This window comes from Microtus pennsylvanicus, chromosome 5, assembly GCF_037038515.1.
Source record: "Microtus pennsylvanicus isolate mMicPen1 chromosome 5, mMicPen1.hap1, whole genome shotgun sequence".
Lineage (NCBI taxonomy): Eukaryota > Metazoa > Chordata > Mammalia > Rodentia > Cricetidae > Microtus > Microtus pennsylvanicus.
In genome coordinates this window covers 7773739-7795000 of record NC_134583.1, presented here as the reverse complement: position 1 = coordinate 7795000, position 21262 = coordinate 7773739, and the positions used below count along the sequence as shown (strand labels likewise).

The window sequence follows — 21262 nt, the reverse complement described above, 5'->3', positions numbered from 1 at the left end:
GCACAGTTCTCCCTGCCTGCAGTTTAAGATTGACATGCAAACTTTCTGTTCTTACCGAGCAGTCTTTGTTTACTTCACACATAATTTCAGAAGAATGGTGCATGCAATAAATGAAGGCTACGGACATAACTGATTTTTATCACACATATGCTATAAATCCTCCCTCCTTTGTTTTTGCTGCGTATTCTGTGGTTGCTATGAGAAAGGTGACTAATAAGGTAATGTTCTTATCCCCCACGTTGTTATTCAGCAAAGGCCCTACTATACTAAATGATACTAATACATTAAACATCTGTTGTCTTAAATACAAGGTGCTGAAAAAAAAGAATAAGAAGCAAGTGAGGAATTCTACTGGGCAGGACAAGGACGAGAGCTTCAAAGACAGGCTTTAAGGGTTGGTGTCTGTTCTCATCGCAGTGACCCAGAATCCACAGGATGAACGCACTATGTCTATGAAAATGGGGGAAGGCACAGGCTGTACACTATAATCCTCAGGAGGATGAGGTTAGGCCAGGAACATGTTGAATTCCAGGCCAGCCTGGGCTACCCAGCGCAAACCTATCGTAAAGGGGTACAACATCTAAGATTTGACAGAAAAGGCTTAAAAAAAAAAAGAAGTGGGAGGAATAGGGTTGCTGCTGCTGTTTGTTTGTTTTGCTTTGTTTTCTGATACAGTGGTTTAACTTGGGACTGCTAGGCAAGTGCTCTACCACTAAGCTGTGTATGTAGCCCTTAATATACAATACAACACACACACACACATCTTTAGCATTGGTTCTTTCTAAGTTATTCAAGCTGCCCATTAACTCACCCTTTAACTTTGGTTAAAGTCTCAGACTTCTGAGTAGTTGGAAGAACATACTGATACTATCCAGAGCTGAAGAAAAGGTATTCTTTTATATTTGATATTTAGTCTGTTTTTATTTATTTGTATGCATCTTGTGTACATGTGTTTGAGGGATGGCAAAGGCCAGAAGAGAGTGTCAGATCCCCTGGGGTTGTCAATGTGAGCTGCCCAAGCGGGTACTTGGAAATGAACCTAGGTCTTCTATAAGAATGATGAGTGGCCTTAACCACTCAGCCATGGCTCCAGCCCGGAAAACAGTTTCCAGACTAGGAAGTAAACAGTAAACCATCATTAGTACCTGGCTGGTGTTACGAGAGAGTGGGTTCACGCTTCCATATTTTCATACAGGTTTAAAGTTAGAAAACAACCTTACAATATATGAAGCCAGCAGGTTATAAATTATGCTAATTACTTTTCTATCTGCAAAGTACTGTGTAGGAACTTATTACTTTTATATAAACAATTGAACTTACCAACTGGATGGGCCACAATACCAAAATTCCCCACCTTTGAACAGTTTAGAAAATACTGTTACAAACCAGTCTTATAGCTTTTCTTCTTAATTCCCATTCATTCCACTCATATGATCTCACGGTGGTTGGCGGCAATATGTGTGTATCTGTCTGCGTGCTATTTTCACACTTCGTAATTGGTTTTATATAATGCTTGTCAACATCTCTCATCTGAAGAAATGGAATTTTGTAATTAGTACTTATAAAAATTAAACAGTATATATAGATAACTGAAATGATTTATATATATATATATATATATATATATATCTTGAATGCCAGGCCAAGATAAAAAAAATTTCAAAACTCGCAGCAAAATGGCAAATGACATTTTTCTAACTTATATTAAAGTATTTATTAAAATTTTCCTCTCATAAATTTTTGAGCAACTGGTTCCTGCCATATTTTTTCTAAATTAGAATTTTGTATAATATATCTCATTGAGCACAAAATTACATATGGTAGCCACTCGGGAGGCAGAGGCAGGTGGACTTCCATGAGTTTGAGGCCAGCCTGGTCTACAAAGTGAGTTTCAGGACATGCTCCAAAGCTACACAGAGAAACCCTGTCTCGAAATACAAAAAAAAAAAAAAAAAACCATATGTTAAGCTTAAGATAACAATTTTGATAATAGTCATGTACACACACATGCGCACGTGCGCGCGCGCGCGCACACGCGCACACACACTGATATCCAGGAAATGACTGGGAATTTTGAGATCCACTGACAAGAAAATTAAGTTGATGATAACTTCAAGAATGAACATATCGATTTATTTAGGGCCACAAATAGCTTCAAGGCTTTTTATGATAATACTCATAACTCCAAAATTATATATATATATATATATTATAAATTAAATATGAACATAAATAATCCATATTTACATGCTTTTTAAAATATTTTTTTGTAGCATGATTAATAAAAACTCAGAGATAGATATTGGAGTTCAACCTAAAGGTCAGAAAAGCAAACAGCCAGCCACTGGCTCTTACCTCTACCTCAGTCCAAAACAGCCATCCTGCCTCCAGGAATCTCAGTACGAGACTGTGTGTAACAATCGTCTCCTCCTGTCTTATATTCCTCACTAGGGCTAGGTGCACTAGGGCGTGCACCACCACCTCCCGGTTTCTATGGCAAACTAGTGTGGCTACTGGGATTAAAGGTGCGTGTCACCACTGCCTGGTCTGTTTGACTCTCTGGTCTTCGGGTAAGCTTTATTTATTAGAATACAAGTGAAATATCGCTACATTTCCCCTTTTTGTCTAAAATAAAAAGGCTATAACTAATATAAGAAAAACTGTACAATAACTATATACAATATATATACAGACATTTTATTTTAATATATTTTTAGTTGTGTTTGTGTGCAAGTGTGTGTGGGTGGGGGTGTAAAACACATCTTATTGAGCATTGCATGGGTGCAGTGCCTGCGGAGGCCAGAAGAGCACGTTGCATCTCTTGAAACTGGGGCTGCGAGCAATACTGAGCTGCCTGCCATACAGGTGCGGGGAAACAAGCCCAAGCCCTCTGCACGAGCGCGAACAGTAAGTGCTCCGAACTGCTGAGCGACCTCCTAGTTCCTTTATGGTTTCTTTAAATCTGAAAGACTCATACACATGTTTGTAAGAGAGAAAAGCACATTTGAAAATGTCACATGAAAGCTCAAGTAAAAAATAGATACAAATAATAAATTGGAATTCAAATGAAAACTGTCCTACGTGAGCAAGCCAACAAACAACTTTAAGCTAAATAAAGATGCCCAAGGGAATTAGAAAATACTTAGAACCGTGAGAATGGCTGTGTTTAAAAGCATATGGCCTGTAACTTAATAAGAAATGAATATAAATGCAGCTTATACATGCCCAAAGCACAAGAATTAATGAGACAAGCTGCCATCGAAGGAAGCCAGAAAACGAGGAAAAGAAAATAAAGGAAGTACGTGAGGGGAAGTGATACAGACTACAGCCCGAGATGGGAAACGGAAGCCACTGTAGGGTTCAGTTCTCTAAGAAAAGACAGAGAAAACAGTCTAATGCAAGTAAAAATAAACAGTAAGTATGATTAAATAAGACAGGACCTGGCAAGATGAATCAAAATAGAGAGAGGCTAAAGTGAGTAATGTATGGAATTGCAAAGCAGCTTCCTGGGTGGGGAGCCCAGGAAGCATGGGCTTCGTGAGACCCTCTCACAAAACAATACAAGCACAAAGGGCAGCAGAAGAGGCTGGACATGCTCGCACACAGCATTTGGGGGGCAGAGATAGGACAGATCTCTGTGAGTTCAAGGCCAACCTGTTTTACGTAGCACATTTCAGGACATCCAAGGCTACCGAATGAGACCATGTTTCAAAAACCAAAACCAACCAAAATGGTCTGGATCATTTTGGAGGCAATAGATCAGGTAGAGATTAAACCAGTTAGGGAAGACTATCATGAAACCTTCATGGAAATAATTTGAATAAATTCTTAGAAAAATACAGCTCATTAAATCTGATACAAAAATAAGTAGAATATTGTACCTGAAAAACATCTTAATGTTAAATTAGTTATAGGAATATACATTAAATATAATAAAACTGGTCAAAGTTAGCTCAGTCTTAGGTAAAGTTGTTTAGTCTTATATAAAATTAAGATATAGTAATTTATATATGGGCAGATTATGGAGTAAAAGCTGAATCATTTCTCACCAGATGTAAAAAAACATTTTATATCATTTCAGCAAACGACTTTTTAAGCTGACAAAATCCGGGGTGGGGAAATATCCTCCACCAAACCACCACATCCTGGCATGGAAAAGCGCTCCAGGAGACAACAGCACCGACTTTAACCACTTCTAGGCAGCACTGTACTTCGGCTGCTTGTCAAGGTAGTACAGCAAGAAGAGAAAACAATGACGTGTAAGATAAATACAGGCTCGCACAGCGTGGCCCAGAACACAACCTAGCCTCTGCTCGTTCCCTAGCTGGGCAATGACTGAAGGGCATCCACGGCCTTTGTTTTCTGTTTCTAGTCCAGTTTTTACCTGCACTAAAAAAATCTGGGACATTTTATTAATACTTAATTTAAAAATGAAGGGAAGGAGATTTGCTGAGCTGATGTCAGCCCAGGACAATACACTTGCCCAGATGTCCCTTAAACGCTAGAGGATGTTGGCAGAGTTTGAGCAGAGTACTGCCTTCACATTCTAACAGGTATTTCCTGCTGTGTCACATTCTTCACATTTCTGTCCTGGGAAAAGATCCAATTAGTAACATATAAACAACTGTTCTTTGTGCAGTAGAATAAAAGGCATTAACAGATTGGTATCTTCTGCATTATGTATTTTGTAATCAAAGCTGTAACCATACGTATGGCTAAGAATAAAGACCCTGCATTCTGCTTCCCAAATTAGTTGTGTCCTTACTGGTCTCCATTTCAATGGTGTCCATGGTCCCCTTGGCCCCAATTCTTCACAGAGTAAGGAACAAGAAATAAGGTTGATTAAGAAAAATGAAGAAGCTGGGCAGTGGTGGTTCACACCACTAATCCCAGCACCAGGGAGGCTGAGGCAAGCAGATCTTTGTGAACTAGAGACCATCCTGGTCTACAGAGTGAGTTCCAGAACAGCCAGGGCTGCACAGAGAAACCCTGTCTTGAAAAACAAGAAAGAAAAAAGAAAGAAAGAAAGAAAGAAAGAAAGAAAGAAAGAAAGAAAGAAGAAGGGAGAGAAGGAGGGAGGGAGGGAGGGAGGGAGGGAGGGAGGGAGGGAAAAAAGGAGGGAGGGAGGGAGGGAGGGAGGGAGGGAGGAAGGAAGGAAGGAAGGAAAGAAAGAAAGAAAGAAAGAGGAAGGAAGAGATGGATGGAAGGAAGGAAAAAAGGGAAAAACAAAGAAAGAGAAAAAGAAGAAAATGGGAAAACAGAATACACACAGAATAATTGTGGTCCCCCCCCCCATTGTGAACCTAGAACAGTCTAGAATCATCTGGGAAGGCAGTCTTGATGAAGAGTGCTCTAAATCGGGTTGGCCTGTAGGTTCTCTGTGGATGATTGACTAGGTTAATTGAATCAAGATGATGTCCCACTCTGGGTGGCTCCATTCCCTATGAAAGAGATCCTGACCTGTGACCTGTGGGATCTGATGACTTGGAGCTCTATGGGCACCTACATACATGCATGTACACACACACACACACACACACACACAGAGAGAGAGAGAGAGAGAGAGAGAGAGAGAGAGAGAGAGAGAGAGAGAGAGAGAGGGAGTTAGTTAAAAAGTCCTAAAAAGTTAGTTAATAAAATGACTTTAAAGGCTTGGCTCACAACCAAAAATAAATGGTTGGTTTTAATGTGTGATTTTTTTTTAAATTTGAAAATCCTTTTTGAAACCATCACTGAAGTTTTAATTAAAAATGAGCAAGTTGTATCTCTTTGGGTAACTTTTTTCTTTTACCCTCTTTTACTAGCTGAAGAGAACTGGCAGTTTTTTAAAGCCTATTTAAAAAACTCAAAGTTTGAGTAAGACATAATTAACAAAAATAATTACAGGGAAAATAGCTGGTGTAATAATCAAATTCCTCTAAAATATGATTTGGGTTCGTGCAATTCCAACTTAAAAACAAAAAAGACTTTTGGGGGACTTGATGAATTGAGAAACTTACATGGAGACATTTGAAAATAAAGACAGACAACAAAATATACAGTTTGCATTCTCTGTAGATTTTGTACCTATAGATTCAAACAACTGAGGAACGAAACTACTTGGGAAAACCTGTATGCTGATGTTGTGTGCTATTTCCCCCAAACTGAGACATTTCTCCTTGTAGAGAAATTCTTAAGACTCAGGAAGCTAATGAAACTTACAAGGCTTATGTACTAGTCAGGATTCTCTGGGGTCACAGAACTTATAGAATAACTCTGTCTGTCTGTCTATCTATCTATCTATCTATCTATCTATCTATCTATCTATCTATCTATCTATCTGGGAATTTATTGGAATGACTTACAGGCTGCAATCCAACAATAGTTGTGAATATAAAGTCCAAGAATCTAGCAGTTGCTCAGTCCCCCGAGGCTGGATGTCTCGGCTGGTCTTCCGTATAAGCTGGAATCCCAATAGACCCCAATAAATACCAGTGAAGGGACAGATGTGCCGACAGGGCCAGGGCAACAGGCAAAGAACTGCCGAGCCTTTCCTTCTTCCATTGTCCTCATTAGACTTCCAGCAGCAGGTGGAAGGTGTGGCCCGGGTTAAAGGTGTGCCTTCCAGCCTCCAGATCTGGATTAAAGGTGTGTGTCATCCTGTCTCAAGATATGGAGCCAAAGCCTGTGTCTTTCAGTCTCAAGATCCCGATCACAGATGTGCCTTCCATCTCTAGATTCCAGATACAGTCAAGCTGACAACCAAGAATAGCTATCACAGCTTGAAAAGCCCATAAAATTAGAAGATTTACAGGATCACCCCTAAATATGATAAAAGCAGAAAATAATTGCTAGGGAGAGGAGACGGCCCAGTGAAGCTAAAGTCTGGGCATGCAGCTTTCCTGGGTCATCAGCCACGCAGAAATGGACTTTTCGGCAATGCCACTGCTTTTGTAGTCACTCGTGATCCTGTGGGTAAACCCAATAAATTCACAGGTTCAACCAGACAGACGCAGATGGGATCTTATTTAGTCTGTTTTCAGTGTCCTACACAGGATAAACAGACAGGTCACAGGACACAAGCAAGGCCTGAACATGTACTGACACACGTGAAAGTGAGGCGGGAAGGGGTCGTAGCATGGCCCCTGTGATGGGTGAGCAGATATGCCATCCAGGTATGCCAGTCCTCCTGAGGGAGGAAAACCAGACAATCCCAATACGACTGCAGTCCCCCAGATGGTACGAGAGGACGTGCATCCTTGCTGTGGTGGCGATTACATGCTCTCTCCTGCAACCAAAGCCGGGCTGTCTCAGAACAGAGCGCCCTTAGGAAGGATTCTGAGGTAGCCGTTGTCCTCTACATGGTATGAATCAGCATGCTTTCTTGGTGAACAGCTCCACCCCATGCCAGTAGGAAGAAACACCCAAAATAGCCGATGGACTAGAAAGCTAACATACTGCAATCACTGAAAGTACCTTGTCTGGGACAGGAAGGTAAGGAGGCTGTGGTAGTTGTTACGTGACCTTTAATGTGTGGGTTACGGCATGAAACCACAGCTGGGCTATCTAGGAAGACTGTGCCAAGGTAAGGGAGGATTCACAGTGGGACAAGGATATGTGGCTGTCATCCTCCACGTTAGCCTCTTGACAGTGAGGAAAAGATGGCAAGGTGAGGACAGACAAGTACAGATGTGCTAAGAAGTCCTTCCTGGGCTCAAAAAGCTGGGAACTCGTGGGAAGAAATGGGCAGAAGGTGCACAGTGTGTGTGTATGTGTGTGTGTCACCTGGGAAGGGTGGAGGGGGTGGTTACAAGTGATATAAGACACCTGACCTTTAATTCAAAGAAGGGGAAAAAATCCATCCATGAGTCAGAATGCAGATGGGGTCTTTAATGTCCCAGTACAATAATCAGAGACCACTTGCATCTGAGTGGCCTGAGAGGCAAGCCTCTCACAGTTCAGCTTGCAGCAGTATGGGATACGGGAACAGAGGAGTCTGCCATAGCAGCTGCAGATCTGAACGTGGTGCCGGATGCTGTCAACTTGACCTCAAGAATCACGTGCAGGGAGTTTCAGTGAGGACTGTCTCCATTAAGTTGGCCATTTTCTTGGTTATGTTACGTGAGATGGGAAGCCCCATCTACCTTGAGTGGTACCATTCTCCGGGAGGGGAATTCTGAACTGTGTAAGAGCGAGGAAGGCTCCATGAGACGGAACTCACACCTGACACTGTTACTGGGGCTCAGAACCTGTGGCTAGAGGAGCTCATTGCCCCTATGAGAACATACTACCATTCTGCTGAATGGACATAGTACTGAAATAATGCCTAGTGGTTCAACGCTCTATCCATAGACTCAGTGCATCTCCCAACCCTCATCACAGTTGTTCTTTGTTGAAGACGGCAATTAAGACTGAGATCCTAATCTGATCCATGCACAGAAAATAAAGCCTGGGGAGCATTCGGCACTATGTGCCACATCTGTATCCTGTATCTCCACGCAAGGCTCAGGGATCACTGTGGAAGAACGGGCAGGAGCGTGGACGACTACAAGGAAACACTGATTTCTGGACACAGCAGAATGGCTGTATACGCGAAGTCACAGCAGCTGTGACAGCACACACAAGACCTCCGAGTTCAGCCAGACAAAAGCCAAAAGGAGGGGGCAAAGTGACGACTGTAACTGAGGAGCTATTGCTGCTGATAGCCACTGGAAGAGGAGAGGCTGTTTTCTTTAAGGAGATGAACCCAAGGGTGAGCTAACCACACTCCAGGGCTGGGCCCATGCCCAAGAGTACCTGGGTAGCACAAACTGGACTCAATGGATTTTAAAGGAGAGAAAGAGAAACACAAAGTCGGGTGGCTGAGGAGGAGGGGGTTGATCTGGGAAGAAGTCGGGGAAGAGAAATGAATATGATCAAAATACAATGTATAAAATTCTTAAGGAGGGGGCTGGGGAGATGGCTCAGGGGTTAAGAGCATTGCCTGCTCTTCCAAAGGTCCTGAGTTCAATTCCTAGCAACCACATGGTGGCTCACAACCATCTGTAATGAGGTCTGGTGCCCTCTTCTGGCCTTCAGGCATACATGCAGAAAGAATATTGTATACATAATAAATAAAATAAAATTCTTCAGGAAGTAACAGAAGCATTATTTTAGATGGAGGAGTGGGGGGATGGTAACATGGCTAAGATAAAGCATGATTTTAAATGGAGGGGGGCTGGGAGGTAGTAACGGTTAGGAACACTTTTTGCTCTTGTGGAGGTTCAGTTAGGTTCTTAGCACCCAGTGGTGGCTCACGACCATCCCTAACTTCAGTTCCAGAGCATCTGATGCTTTCTTCTGACCTCTGTGGGCACCGGGCACACACATGGTACACACTACATGCCAGCAAAACACTCACACATAAGCAAAATAATCTAAACATTTTTTTCTTCAAAGGAGTGGAGAAACTGAGCTGAACCCTTGAGGGGCACACACTAGTCCACTGTGCTTTGCTCTTGACGCTGGGTGTCATGTGACGGTTCTCTTAAACCCCTGCTGCTGTGATTTCCCACAATTGACCGCAATCTGAAGTTTTAGCTGAATAGACCTTTTCTTGCTTAATTGCTTTGTTAGGGCATTTCATCTCATTTTATCAAAGCAATGGAAAAGCAAACTAAAACCTGACTATAACGACGCACCACATCCCACTCTGAACAAAGGCTACAAAATCCTAGGCAATCCAAGTAAAATAAGCCCCTGTGAACTAGCTCATGTACTTGTCATTAGGGACAACTGATCACTACCAGCTAAGGGCCTCGTGGGTATCAGAGATGGGAAAAGGGGAGGAAGGGCAGGCATTAGTGAGGAAGCTGAAAATGAGAGAGGCAGTCTTTGATGCTGTTTCCTGGGTCAGACAGAACTGTGTTCACGGCTGAGTTAACAAACTGCCAGCAGAGACCTCCAAATTGGTGTGGGGCTTCATTGGCCTCACTCAGCCCCATGACTCCACATTTTCTTTATAAAATAAGAGACATTCTGGCAGATTTGAATTATTTAAATTGGGTTCAAAGGATGCCAAGGACTGGAAAAAGAGACCGGCAACCAAGGGGGTTTGTGTTGGTCACTCACAGGCTTATGCTGCAAGACTTTTGTCCAGGTGGGTTTCCTAAGGAAAAGCAGACCCCAAAACACTGTGCTAGTGAGGTTTTACAGCCTGAAAAACAGTTCATAGAAGACACAAATGACAAAATGGTACAAAGAGAAAATGATTGTATTTGTTATAGGAGTGAACCACTGTTCCCCCAGACTATGCTGTGCACATTTCTTCCCCGCAAGGAATCTTTCTGAGGTAAAGACTATTTGTTCAGCCCAGGGCTCTGTCCGCAGGCTGTCATGACTGAAGGTCAGTTCTAGAAGCAGGTACACACCGCTATCCGGGCCACACAGTACAAGCCGGCCCTCCCATACCACTAAGTGTGGAGAGACGTACTGTGGCCCCTCCCATACCACTGAGTACTGTGGTACTGAGTACTGACGTACTGTGGCCCCACTCAGCATCAGTGCCCAGGATGCTCAGGGAAAGTGCCTGGATTGTGGAGGTAGATGAGAATGTCACTTTTCAGTGACACAGCTCCTTTTGACTTAACCCATCCTCCTGTAAGCAACCCCTGACCCTGCACCTGCAAGCAATCCTAGCAAGTTCATTGGTTCAAGCTGGATTTAGATAGAATCTGGCTTATTTTCCTTTTGGTACGTTGCTGGTGCTCTATCTGAAGTGAAGAGGAATAGAGGTATTTGCTCACATCTTCCAAGAAAAACTTACATGCAAAGTTGGGTTTTTTTTTGCCTTGTCATTATTTCCTGAGCAACATAGGATAGCACAATTTATAGAGAAGTTACATTGTAATCATCACTTTAAATAATCTAGGAGTGATATCTATCTCCCTCCCTCCCTCCCTCCCTCCCTCCCTCCCTCCCTCCCTCTCTCTCTCTCTCTCTCTCTCTCTCTCTCTCTCTCTCTCTCTCTCTCTCTCGATGCCACCCAATGAAAGAACGGATAAAGACAATGTTGGACATTTACACAACGGAGTATTACTTGGCCATTAAAAAAAAAGACATCATGGAATTTGCAGGCAAATGGATGGAACTAGAAAAAAAATCATTCAGAGTGAGGTATTCCACACCCAGAAAGACAAATATAGTATGTATTCACTTATGAATAGATGGAAGCTGCTAAGTCAATGATAACCAAGCTACAATCTGTAGAGCCACTGAGGTTAGGTATAGACTAGAAGGTACAGAGAGATCTCATTAGGAAAAGGAAATAGAATAGATAGTGATCTGTGGAGCCCACGTGTTGCTCAGTTTCCATCTGGAATCATTTCTGACTTAAAGTCATTTGAGTTCAAGCTTGCCTGCTCTACTTTTTCTTATAACCTTGAGGGCTATGAGAGACTTCTGATTTAGCCCATGAGAAAAGAACACTCTATCTAGTAGACAGTGTACTGCTGACGACAAACCTCAGGAACATCAAGATAGAAAATAAGGCTGCTTCCGGGCAGCAAGCATATGTTGGAGAGGAGGCTGCTCACTCAAGGACAGGAATGGTCTTGTGGTTAGATACTGACTGACCGCCTGTGCTGTGCTTTGTTCTGCTTAAATAAACTTGGGGCTGCTTTGGCATGGCCAGACAGACCTCCCTATTCTATCCTGTCTTTTATTTCTTCTGACTTTTCTTTGGCCTCAAGGATCCCCTATCCGGGAACTCTAGCTGACCTTTAAGGCTCCTCCAGTGATTCTTTGGGAGGAGGCTGGAACAGGAGGATCAAGTGGGGAGGGAATGGAAGAGGGGGATGAGGGAGGGAATATAGGGAGAGACAGCTAAAATCAAGGGTTGTTTGAGGGGCAATATGTAAACCTAACATAGTAGAAGCTCCCTAAAATCTATACATATATAAAGGTGATCTAAATGAAATCAACAAATAATGGGGAAACAAAGTCCCAACTGTCTGTCTCTCCACTTCCACCAAATGAAGCTTCTAGTACCAGAACTAAGTTACATCTAACTAAGTTGTTAGGCAAAGGGGTCCCATAGAAATTCCCAAACAGCCCAGGCTGTTGCCAAGACTATAAGTTGCTCTCCGGAAATGGAGCATGACGTCATTGCTGAGACAGCACCCACACAACTCACTGAATATGGAGAAGTTGAGCTGGTGCCCAATTAGAGAATTCATTCCTACATGTAGTGTCTTTGGTAGAGGAGGATACCCTTCAGACAGCCAAAGAAGAAATATAAACGTTAATCCAGCCACAGACCCTTTGATCTACAGTGGTGTCCTGCCTGCAAGAGTTGCTAATGCAATGCTGGCACAAAGTTTGTGGGAGTTCTGAACCAATGCCTGATCGGATCTAAGGCTACTCACTGAGATGGAACCCATACCCAACACTGCTTGGACGATCAAGAACCATTTGATTATTGCTCTTAAAAATGGAAGCAATCAAATGCCTCCTAATCACATCCTGCTATACACATAGATCAGCGCACCTTGCTTATCAGAGAGGTGTAGTAATAGGAGCGGCGGGGCTGCGTCCCCAACACCCCAGCCACCTGCCCGGCTAGCTTTTGCCCCAAAATAATTACACGGACACTGTATTCTTTTAATCACTGCTTGGCTCATTTCTATCTAGCCTCTTCTAGGCTAACTCTCGCACCTGGACTAGCCCATTTCTTATCATCTGTATAGCACCGGTCTTACTGGGAAGATTCTAGCCTAAGTCCATCCTGGGTCGGAGCTTCATAGCGTGCATCTTCCCTCGAGCGGGGAGCATGGCGTCTCTGCTGAGGCGTCTGCTCCCGAGAGGAGAGCTGTCGAGTCTGAGCTCACTTCCTCTTCCTCCCAGGGTTCTGTTCTGTTTACTCCACCTACCTCTGTTCTAACCAATAAAATGAGCCAAGGCAGTTCCTTTATTAGCCAATGACCTTCCTCCATCAGAGAGGCTTCTGCCTGCAGCAGATATAGAGACCCATAGCCAGACATTATGCAGAAAGTAAGAAACCTTGGGATACCCAGCCCATTTGTCTCCATCACATTCCACCCACACACACCCCACGCCAGATTCACAGAACCCTGTGGAGCTGAAGGTAGAAAATAAGAGCCCTCTAAATCAACAGGATCAACATGCAGAAGAACTCTGATTGGTTTAATAATAGGCTGAATGACCAAATGGCTAGGCAGGATTTCTAGGTACAGAGGACACTGGAAGAAGAAGGGTAGAGATGCCAGGATGCAGAGCAAGCTGCATAGGCATCTTAAAGTAAGTAAAGGTAACCGAGCCACACAAAAGAATGTAGATTAAATTATATGGATTAATTTAAATTATAAGTGCTGCTTAGAAACAAGCCTGAGCTATTGGCCAAGCTTTCATAATTAGTAGTAAGTCTCCATGTTGTCTTTTGTGGGCTGGCAGCCCAAAGAAAAATCTGCCTACAGAGACAGCACACACAGGGAATGCATGGGTCTGCACGGGGTCCTCTTTGTATATTTTATGGCTTCCAGTTTAGTGTTTGTAAGAGATTCCTGAGTGTGCGAATGAGCAGGTCTCTGATTCTTGTGCCTTTTCTTGGGCTCTTTTCCTTCCTTTTGTCTTACTCAACTCCAATGTGTTAGGTTTGTTTTATCTGTTGATTTGGATGGGAGGAGAGGTGGAGACAGAAGCTTGGAGGCGTTGGGGGAAGATAAACCATAATCAGAGGATATTGTGTGAAAAACATCTATTTTCAATAAAAAAAAAGAAGTCAGCTGAGGATTCCAGACAGATCCAAAAGCCCCACAAGGGGACCTTGATTTCCTGGGTATCACATCATGTCTCTGCTCGGGCTCCCCATGATCTCTGATAACACTTCTTTCCTACCTTTTAATTCTTTAATTGGCAGAGAAAATGATCTCACTCTTGCACCCTTAAATGGTATCAAGTGGGTGAAAACAAGAGGGCCTGCATTCAAGTTCCCAGAACTTACATAAAAGGTAGGCATGGCCAGACATGCCATAATCTCAACATGTTGTGGGGGCAGAGACTGGTAGATAGCTGGAACTTAGGAGTGGCCAGTAAGCCTGGCTGAAACAGTGAACTCTGGTTCAAACAGCCAGTGCCTCAAAAGCAAGGTCAAGCACGAGAGAGGAAGACCCGATTTCATCTCCTGCTTCTGCATGTACATACAACACACATGTGGGTGTCCCCGACACACCCCAAATATCAACGGAGCAGACATGGGCATGCAGCACACACGTGAGTGTACCCCAAACACCCCAAAGATAAACAGAACAAACATGTAGATGCAGCATGCACGTGGGCATGCACGTGGGCACCCAATCCACACACACCCCAAACATCAACAGGAAAAACAAAAAGATGCTGAACTTCCCTGTCAGAGGAAATACATAAACAATACTGAGACACCGCTTTAATTGAGTGCAAAATTACAAGCCAAGTAGCTGCAAGTATTTACCACATTTACCTGAGAGTATGGTATGAGAGTTTCAAACTGTTGATGAAGCTCGAGTAGCTGAATTAGCTCTGCATTCTTTTTGGCTCTTTCTTTAATCAGGTTAATGTAATGTTCAGGATTTTCTGCGAACGAATGTGCAGCATCTCTGGTGTTGAAAGTGTAGTATTTTTCTTTGTATTTCAAAATTCCAATGGTTGGATTTCCTGTGAAAATTAAGAACAGCAACCTGACTAGGCATATTTTTGTGATAAGCCACAGGACCAATGTTGTTGTGATTTTGATTGTTTGGGTGGTGTTGGTAATTCACCCAGAGCCTTCCACATGCTAACCAATACCCTACCACTGAGCTACAAGTCCATCCCACATGCTCCATTTTAATATGTCACCTCCATCCTTGTTTTGTTAAAAAGTTATTAAACGAGAAATATGTAAGTTCATATTAAAGTATATACTTTATTTTTAAGGTTAAAATATATTTTATGGCCAGGCAGTGGTAGTGCACACCTTTAATCCCAGTACTCAGGAGGCAGAGGCAGGTGGATTTTTGTGAGTTAGAGGCCAGCCTGGTCTACAGAGTGAGTTCCAGGGCAGCCAGGGCTGTCTCAAAAAAAAAAGTATATGTGGCTGAAGAGATGGCAGAGCAGTAAAAAAAAATTTTTTTGCATGACATAAGCTTCTGACTTCACTGTTTCTTTTTTTTAATTTTTTTTATTGAAAAAAAAATTCCACCTCCTCCCAGCTTCCCATTTCCCTCCCCCTCCTCCCACTCCTCTCCCCCTCCCCTCACTCCTCTCCCCCTCCCTCTCCAGTCTGAACAGCAGTCAGGGTTCCCTGCCCTGTGGAAAGTCCAAAGTCCTCCCCTCTCCATCCTGGTCTAGGAAGGTGAACATCCAAACTGGCTAGGCTTCCACAAAGCCAGATCATGAAGTTAGGATCAAAACCCAGTGCCATTGTCCTTAGCTTCTCAGCAGCCCTCATTGTCTGCCATATTCAGAGAGTCCGGTTTTATCCCATGCTTTTTCAGTCACAGTCCAGCTGGCCTTGGTGAGCTCCCAATAGATCAGCCCCACTGTCTCCGTGGGTGGGTGCACCCCTCATGGTCCTGACTTCTTTGCTCATGTTCTCTTTCCTTCTGCAGAGCAGTAAAATTGAATAGAACTCTTGCACAGACCCAAATTCATCTATAGGCTCATGATCTCCCGTAACGCCAGTCCTCAGGGATTCTGTGCCTTCCGACCTCCACAGTACCTGCACTCAGGTGTATATAGCACCAGATGGACATATGCATATACACATGATTTAAAAATGAAGTAAATCAGGGCATGGAGAGATGGCTTAGCAGTTAAAGTGAGTGTTGCTTCTCCAAAGGCCGTGAGCTTGGCTCACAGCATCCTTTCAGAGAACTCGTACCCATCACTCCAAATCCTCTTCTCACCACCAAAGGTTCCCACACATGCTGCCTTTGCTTACACAGCAACACACACACACGTAAAAAAATACAAATAAATCTTTAAAAAACTGAGTTTTATATAACAACCTTCCTATACAGATGAAATACGTGTAAAAAAAATCTTATGAAAACCATTTAGTTGGGGGGGGGGACTTAATTGGGGGAGGGGAAGGGAAATGGGAGGCGGTGACGGGGAAGAGACAGAAATCTTTAATAAATAAATAAATTTATAAAAAAAAAAGAAAACCATTTAGTCTATTTGACAAAATTTACAAACCTACTTAAATTGATCTGATTACTAAAGTGTAGAAGACATGAGGTCCTTGGGCTCACAGACAAGCCCTAGGGAAACCAGGAATGTTAAACACAAAAGGCTGCCTCTTCATCGGAGGACATGTACCCCTGTCTCCACTCAGAAGGCTGGGAGTGGATATAGTTACTAGCCTGGTGATCTGTGCTGTCTGTAGAGCCACGACACATCTGAATCCCCAGACTGTGATGCTTTTGCAAGACTCTTCCTCTCTAGACCTGTATCCTGAGCACTGCTTCTCGGTCCACAGAACCCATCTTTATGGAAGCAGTCACAGCACTTTGCAAAAGAGTTTCAGTGTAGTCACAGCTTAGCTTTGCTGGGGATAACTGTCACCAGGAAACTTTCTTCCAAAATGTACGGTACTTAAATATGTCAAAGATAAACTGTCCCATGTCAGACACTAGAAATTTGAACCCAAACTGGCCACCGAGTCGCGATGAATTTGATTTCCTTCTCGCCTCACATACATAGTGACCTTGCTAGTCCTGGTGTTTGCAGAGACCCCACACTAAAGCAGTGGTGTGTGTGTGCATGAGAGAGTGTGTGCAGTGTATGTGCATACGTATGTGGAGATGTGTACGAGGCTAGTGGAGACAAGAAGACATTTAATCCTAACACCCAGAAGGTGAGGCAGGAGGATTTCTGTGAGTTTGAGGCCACCATAGTCTACATAGTGAGTTCCAGGACTGCCAGGACTAAACAGAAAGACCTTGCTTCCAAAGAAGAAGATAAAGAAGAGGAGGAGCAGGAGGAGGAGGGAACATCTGGGGTCCTTCTCTATCATTCTCCACCTAGTATTCCTCTGGGACAAGTTCTCTCAGTAAATCTGGAGTTAGGCCGGCAGACTACAAGCCCCGGCTATCTTCCTGTTTCTGTGCCCTGGCTGGCCCCGTGCCAAGGTTATAGGACAGTGTACAGTCACAGTCAAAGCTAGCTTTTTAATGTGGATTCTAGGAATTTGAACTTAGGTCCTTCACTGTTGCTCAGCTTACCCACTAGCCATGTCCACAGCCCCTAATATAATGTTTCCAAAATAGCTCTCTAAGAACTACAAAAGCATGACATATTTTCCTCTATAAAAAGACGATGGATTATTACATATCCAAATGCCATGTGGAAAGTATACAGGAAATGGTAATACTGTCTTATTTACTTTTCCAACAAATAGTTGTTGACCTTCTTCTTGGAAAAGAGAGATACAGTAGAAAAACAAGTACCTACTCTCAACGAATCACAAATATATGAAAGGTCCAAGAATGGCCTGTGTTATGGGAATAACTAACTGAAAAATAAAGCAAGCAAGAAAATTAAATGCATAATAAAACAAAACAGTATGAGATTGGTATTTGAAAACATAGTGATGATGGAAGGGTTAGCAAAATGAACGAATAGAGAATGAGTTGGGGTAGACTGATCGAGAGAAAGACTTCTGGTGTGTAGGGATAAGCCCAGCCTATTAGGGGACGTGTTCACCTCGGGCTAATGTTTACTTATAAATCTAGCGAGGCGAGCCCGCCGCTCTCTCTGCTTCCCTGTTCTCCACGGGAACCGGTGGTTCTGTAAGTCTATTAAAGCTGTATATATTATTACAATCTGTCTGAATTCATTTTACGCCGATACACTGGTGGGCATAAAGTCGTCTGGGAAGGACAAATGTGACAGAACAGTGAGCCAGTATCACACTGGGTATCAGCCATGTCGTCTGCATTCCCTAACAGTAGAAGACATTCTACCAAGTCCCTCTGAGTGAGCAGCTGCTGGTGCCTAGGCAATGGTGCAGTAAGCAGAGATAACACAGCAAGCAGAGGCAAAAGGACCAGCACTGATGTATTCAGAGAGGATTCTGAGATACACAGCCTGACAGCCCTCCACATTCCTATTTCTCTTTATGACTAACACAGCAGTAGACTGTCTGTCTCTACCTCACTGCCATGTTTCTAGTGTGTTTGTTCCTCACAACAACATAAAGTATAAGTTACTTTATTCTCTCTACCATACAAGCACAGAATTCCAGAAATTCTGTGACAAAAACAATAGCCAACTGTTAAACAGAAAAATAAGAAAGAGATCAAGAAAAAGGACGAGGTTAGTGGAACAGTTCTTTCCAATTGCTTGAGCTGTAGTCTGTCCTGGTTTGTTTTCTGTTGCCATGGTACCAGCTTGGGGAAGGAAATGGCTCATTTCAGTTTACAAGCTTACAAGTCCATCACTAAAGGAAGCAAGGTAGGAACTCAAGCAGGATCTAGAGGCAGGAACTGAAGCAAAGAGCCATGGAGGAACCTGCTTGCTGGCATGCTCACCGTGACTTCTGCTGCTGCCTCTCTTTCCGACCCCAAGACTAGAAATGGCCCTGTCCACAGTTGGCCGGGCCCTCCTATCTTAGTTAGCAGTCAAAACAAAGCCTCTCAGACACGTCCCGAGGCCAGCATGATGGAAGCAATTCTTTCTTTAAGGGTTCCTCTTCCTGCACATGTGGACAACTGGAGCTAACTAACACAGCCCTAGTGGTTTCTTGTCATTCCCCCCTCACACAACACTTTTTGAATAATAATGCAATGCCTCTATATCGAATTTACTATTTATTTTGGAAACATAATTTTAAGTTTTATATATGTATATATGCATATATCACAGAGAAATGTTACTTAATAAAGTATTTCCTTAGAAGACTGTAATAGAGTCTTATGTTAATGGAGGGTAGTTGCAAAGAGATCAGGAACTTTTTTGTTTGTTTGTTTGTTTGTTTTTGAGACAGGGTTTTTCTGTAGCTTTGGAGCCTGTCCTGGAACTAGCTTTTGTAGCCCAAGCTGGCCTCAAACTCACAGAGATCCGCCTGCCTCTCCCTCCTGAGTGCTGGGATTAAAAGCGTGCGGCACCACCGCCTGGCTGAGATCAGGAACATTTTTAAGTGAACACATTAGTTAAATAAGTATGTCTTTTTCAGTTAACTCTTCTAAAGACACGCTTTTTAGCACCGCTAAACCATGTCTCTGGACTCCAGTACACATGGGTCATCCCCTTCTCAAGGCACTACAGAAACCATGTTACATACATGCTGGCTGCCTTACTATGAAATGTGAAATGTTCCAAAACCAGAAACAATTTGAGTTCCTTCATGATGCCGAGAGCAGGAAATTCACGTGGTAAGTCACAGTAAAAATCTGGGTGCACTAAAGGCAGTGTACACTCTCAGGACTCTATGTATACAATGTCTGTGGATCATGATTGGATTTTGTGCTTAAATGTGGGTCTCATCCCCTAATACATGTCCTTTTCCAAATCCACAATGAGAAATCCTTTTGGCCTGAAGTATTTTAGATCAGGGACAGTCAGCCAACTGATTACAGCTCTCACCACCCATTCCTTACAACCTCTGCTGAATCCACCAGATTAGACTGGAAGCTCCGTAGGCGAGGAAATTGGACCATCTCTACATCTCCTGCCTGCTTCTGCATCTGTTTCCCAGGACAACCAGGCTGATACAGGAAGTACTCGGTATGGGACCGACATCACGAAGGCAGACTGTTACCTCCAACAACGTACCTGGGAGAAGAAGACCGTCTGTTGAAGCAAACGTGTAGCCACAAAACCCGCGGTACTGAATTACCAGTTTATCAAAATTTGCTGTTGTTTCTGGAAAAAGCCAATCCAGTTTTCTGAAATCTGGCAAGTGTACTCTTTCTTCTACAATGAAAGAGAACAGGAAATGGTTTATATCCCTTGAGAAGATGCAATTTCCTAAATGAATCAGCAGAAGGTCATTCTAAACATTTCTATCATCTATACTGTTTCTGATGGACAAAGTTCCCCTTGGTCCGACTCACCGCGGTGGCATTCCTGTAAAGAAGTGTGAAAGCCCCAGTACTGTCCGCGTCTGAGTCAGGAACTCACTAGAGCGAGTGTGGAAGCAGAACTTCAGCCTTTCAGAAAGAGCTGCTTCGCAGCTGAGGGAAAGCGGACCAAAGCTCTTCGTTAGGGTGTGCAATGTTTCCTGCTGCCACACAGTACATCACCCAAGGAGATGAGCAGCAAGAACTGTTATGTGACCAAGGGGATCTTCTTCTTTCAAGACACCACTTTGAATAGTCCTTATATAACTAGACTGTGTCTCAAAACAGTAGAGAAAGTTCCAAACAGGAAGAAGATGTTTTTTACTAGCTCGACTTTGATTAAAAGGGTATACAATTTTTGTTCTTTAGACTTTTTTCTTAAATAGTTACTTTTATGCTGCATGCATATGTGAGTGCCTACACATGTATGTATGTTAATGCCTACACATGTATGTATGTGAGTGCCTACACATGTATGTATGTGTACCACATGCATGCCTGGTGCTCCAGAGCCAGAAAAAGGTGCAGGGGTCCCCTGGTGCCACAGATGCAGGCCATCACTTGGGTCCTCTGCAAGAGCACTGAGTGTCTCTCCTGCCTGTTCTCTTGACCTTTACAGACAGCTCCTGACACAGGCTGCTTTACCTAAGTGGATAACTAAAATGAAAAATTAGATACAAATGATATCTTCATGAAAAACTATTTTCCAGGATTCCTGACTTTTACAATCGCACATATAGTTCTGATGTGTCCGAATCCAGACCTAAACAGCCAACATCCTGTTTGTCCTGACCTTGTATCTACAACTAACAGTAAGGTCTAACTTGGAATAAAAATAAACATTTTATCCTGATATGCCCAAGATTTCTAGGAATGATGAGTGGGTAAAAATTAAATTCTTTCAGAATATTGGTTCTCTCAATTCACCAGAGAATAACCTGATCAAATACTCTAAAGAAGAAAAAGTTCTCACTCCAGTAGGAAATGACATCTCTAAATCTAAGAAGTTGCAGCTTAGCTGAACACCCTCAAGTGAACTTACTTCAACTTTTAAATTTCATTTCATATCTGCTTAGACATGCTGTTGTAACGAAGTCACATAAGTAATAAAACAGGTACTAGGGGATTTTAGGGTATCCTGATATTCATCTTTCAGGTTTTATGTATTGTAATGATTTAAGAAAGGGAGTCACTGGGGCTGG

At 43.0% G+C, this 21262-nt stretch overlaps 1 protein-coding gene across 4 annotated transcripts in view; it reads right to left on the bottom strand.

The window, feature by feature from the left end:
- Cfap206 (cilia and flagella associated protein 206) overlaps positions 1-21262 on the bottom strand; it is a 43654-nt gene that overhangs the window by 4377 nt on the left and 18015 nt on the right. For 3 of the 4 annotated variants that reach the window (XM_075974622.1, XM_075974623.1, XM_075974624.1), the window contains 3 exons: positions 19774-19914; positions 14477-14670; positions 1387-1530 (listed from right to left, as the gene is read on the bottom strand). In XM_075974622.1, the coding sequence (XP_075830737.1) occupies positions 1387-1530; positions 14477-14670; positions 19774-19914 (479 nt within the window). The remainder of the gene's footprint in view (positions 1-1386; positions 1531-14476; positions 14671-19773; positions 19915-21262) is intronic. The other variant, XM_075974625.1, reaches the window with a different exon arrangement.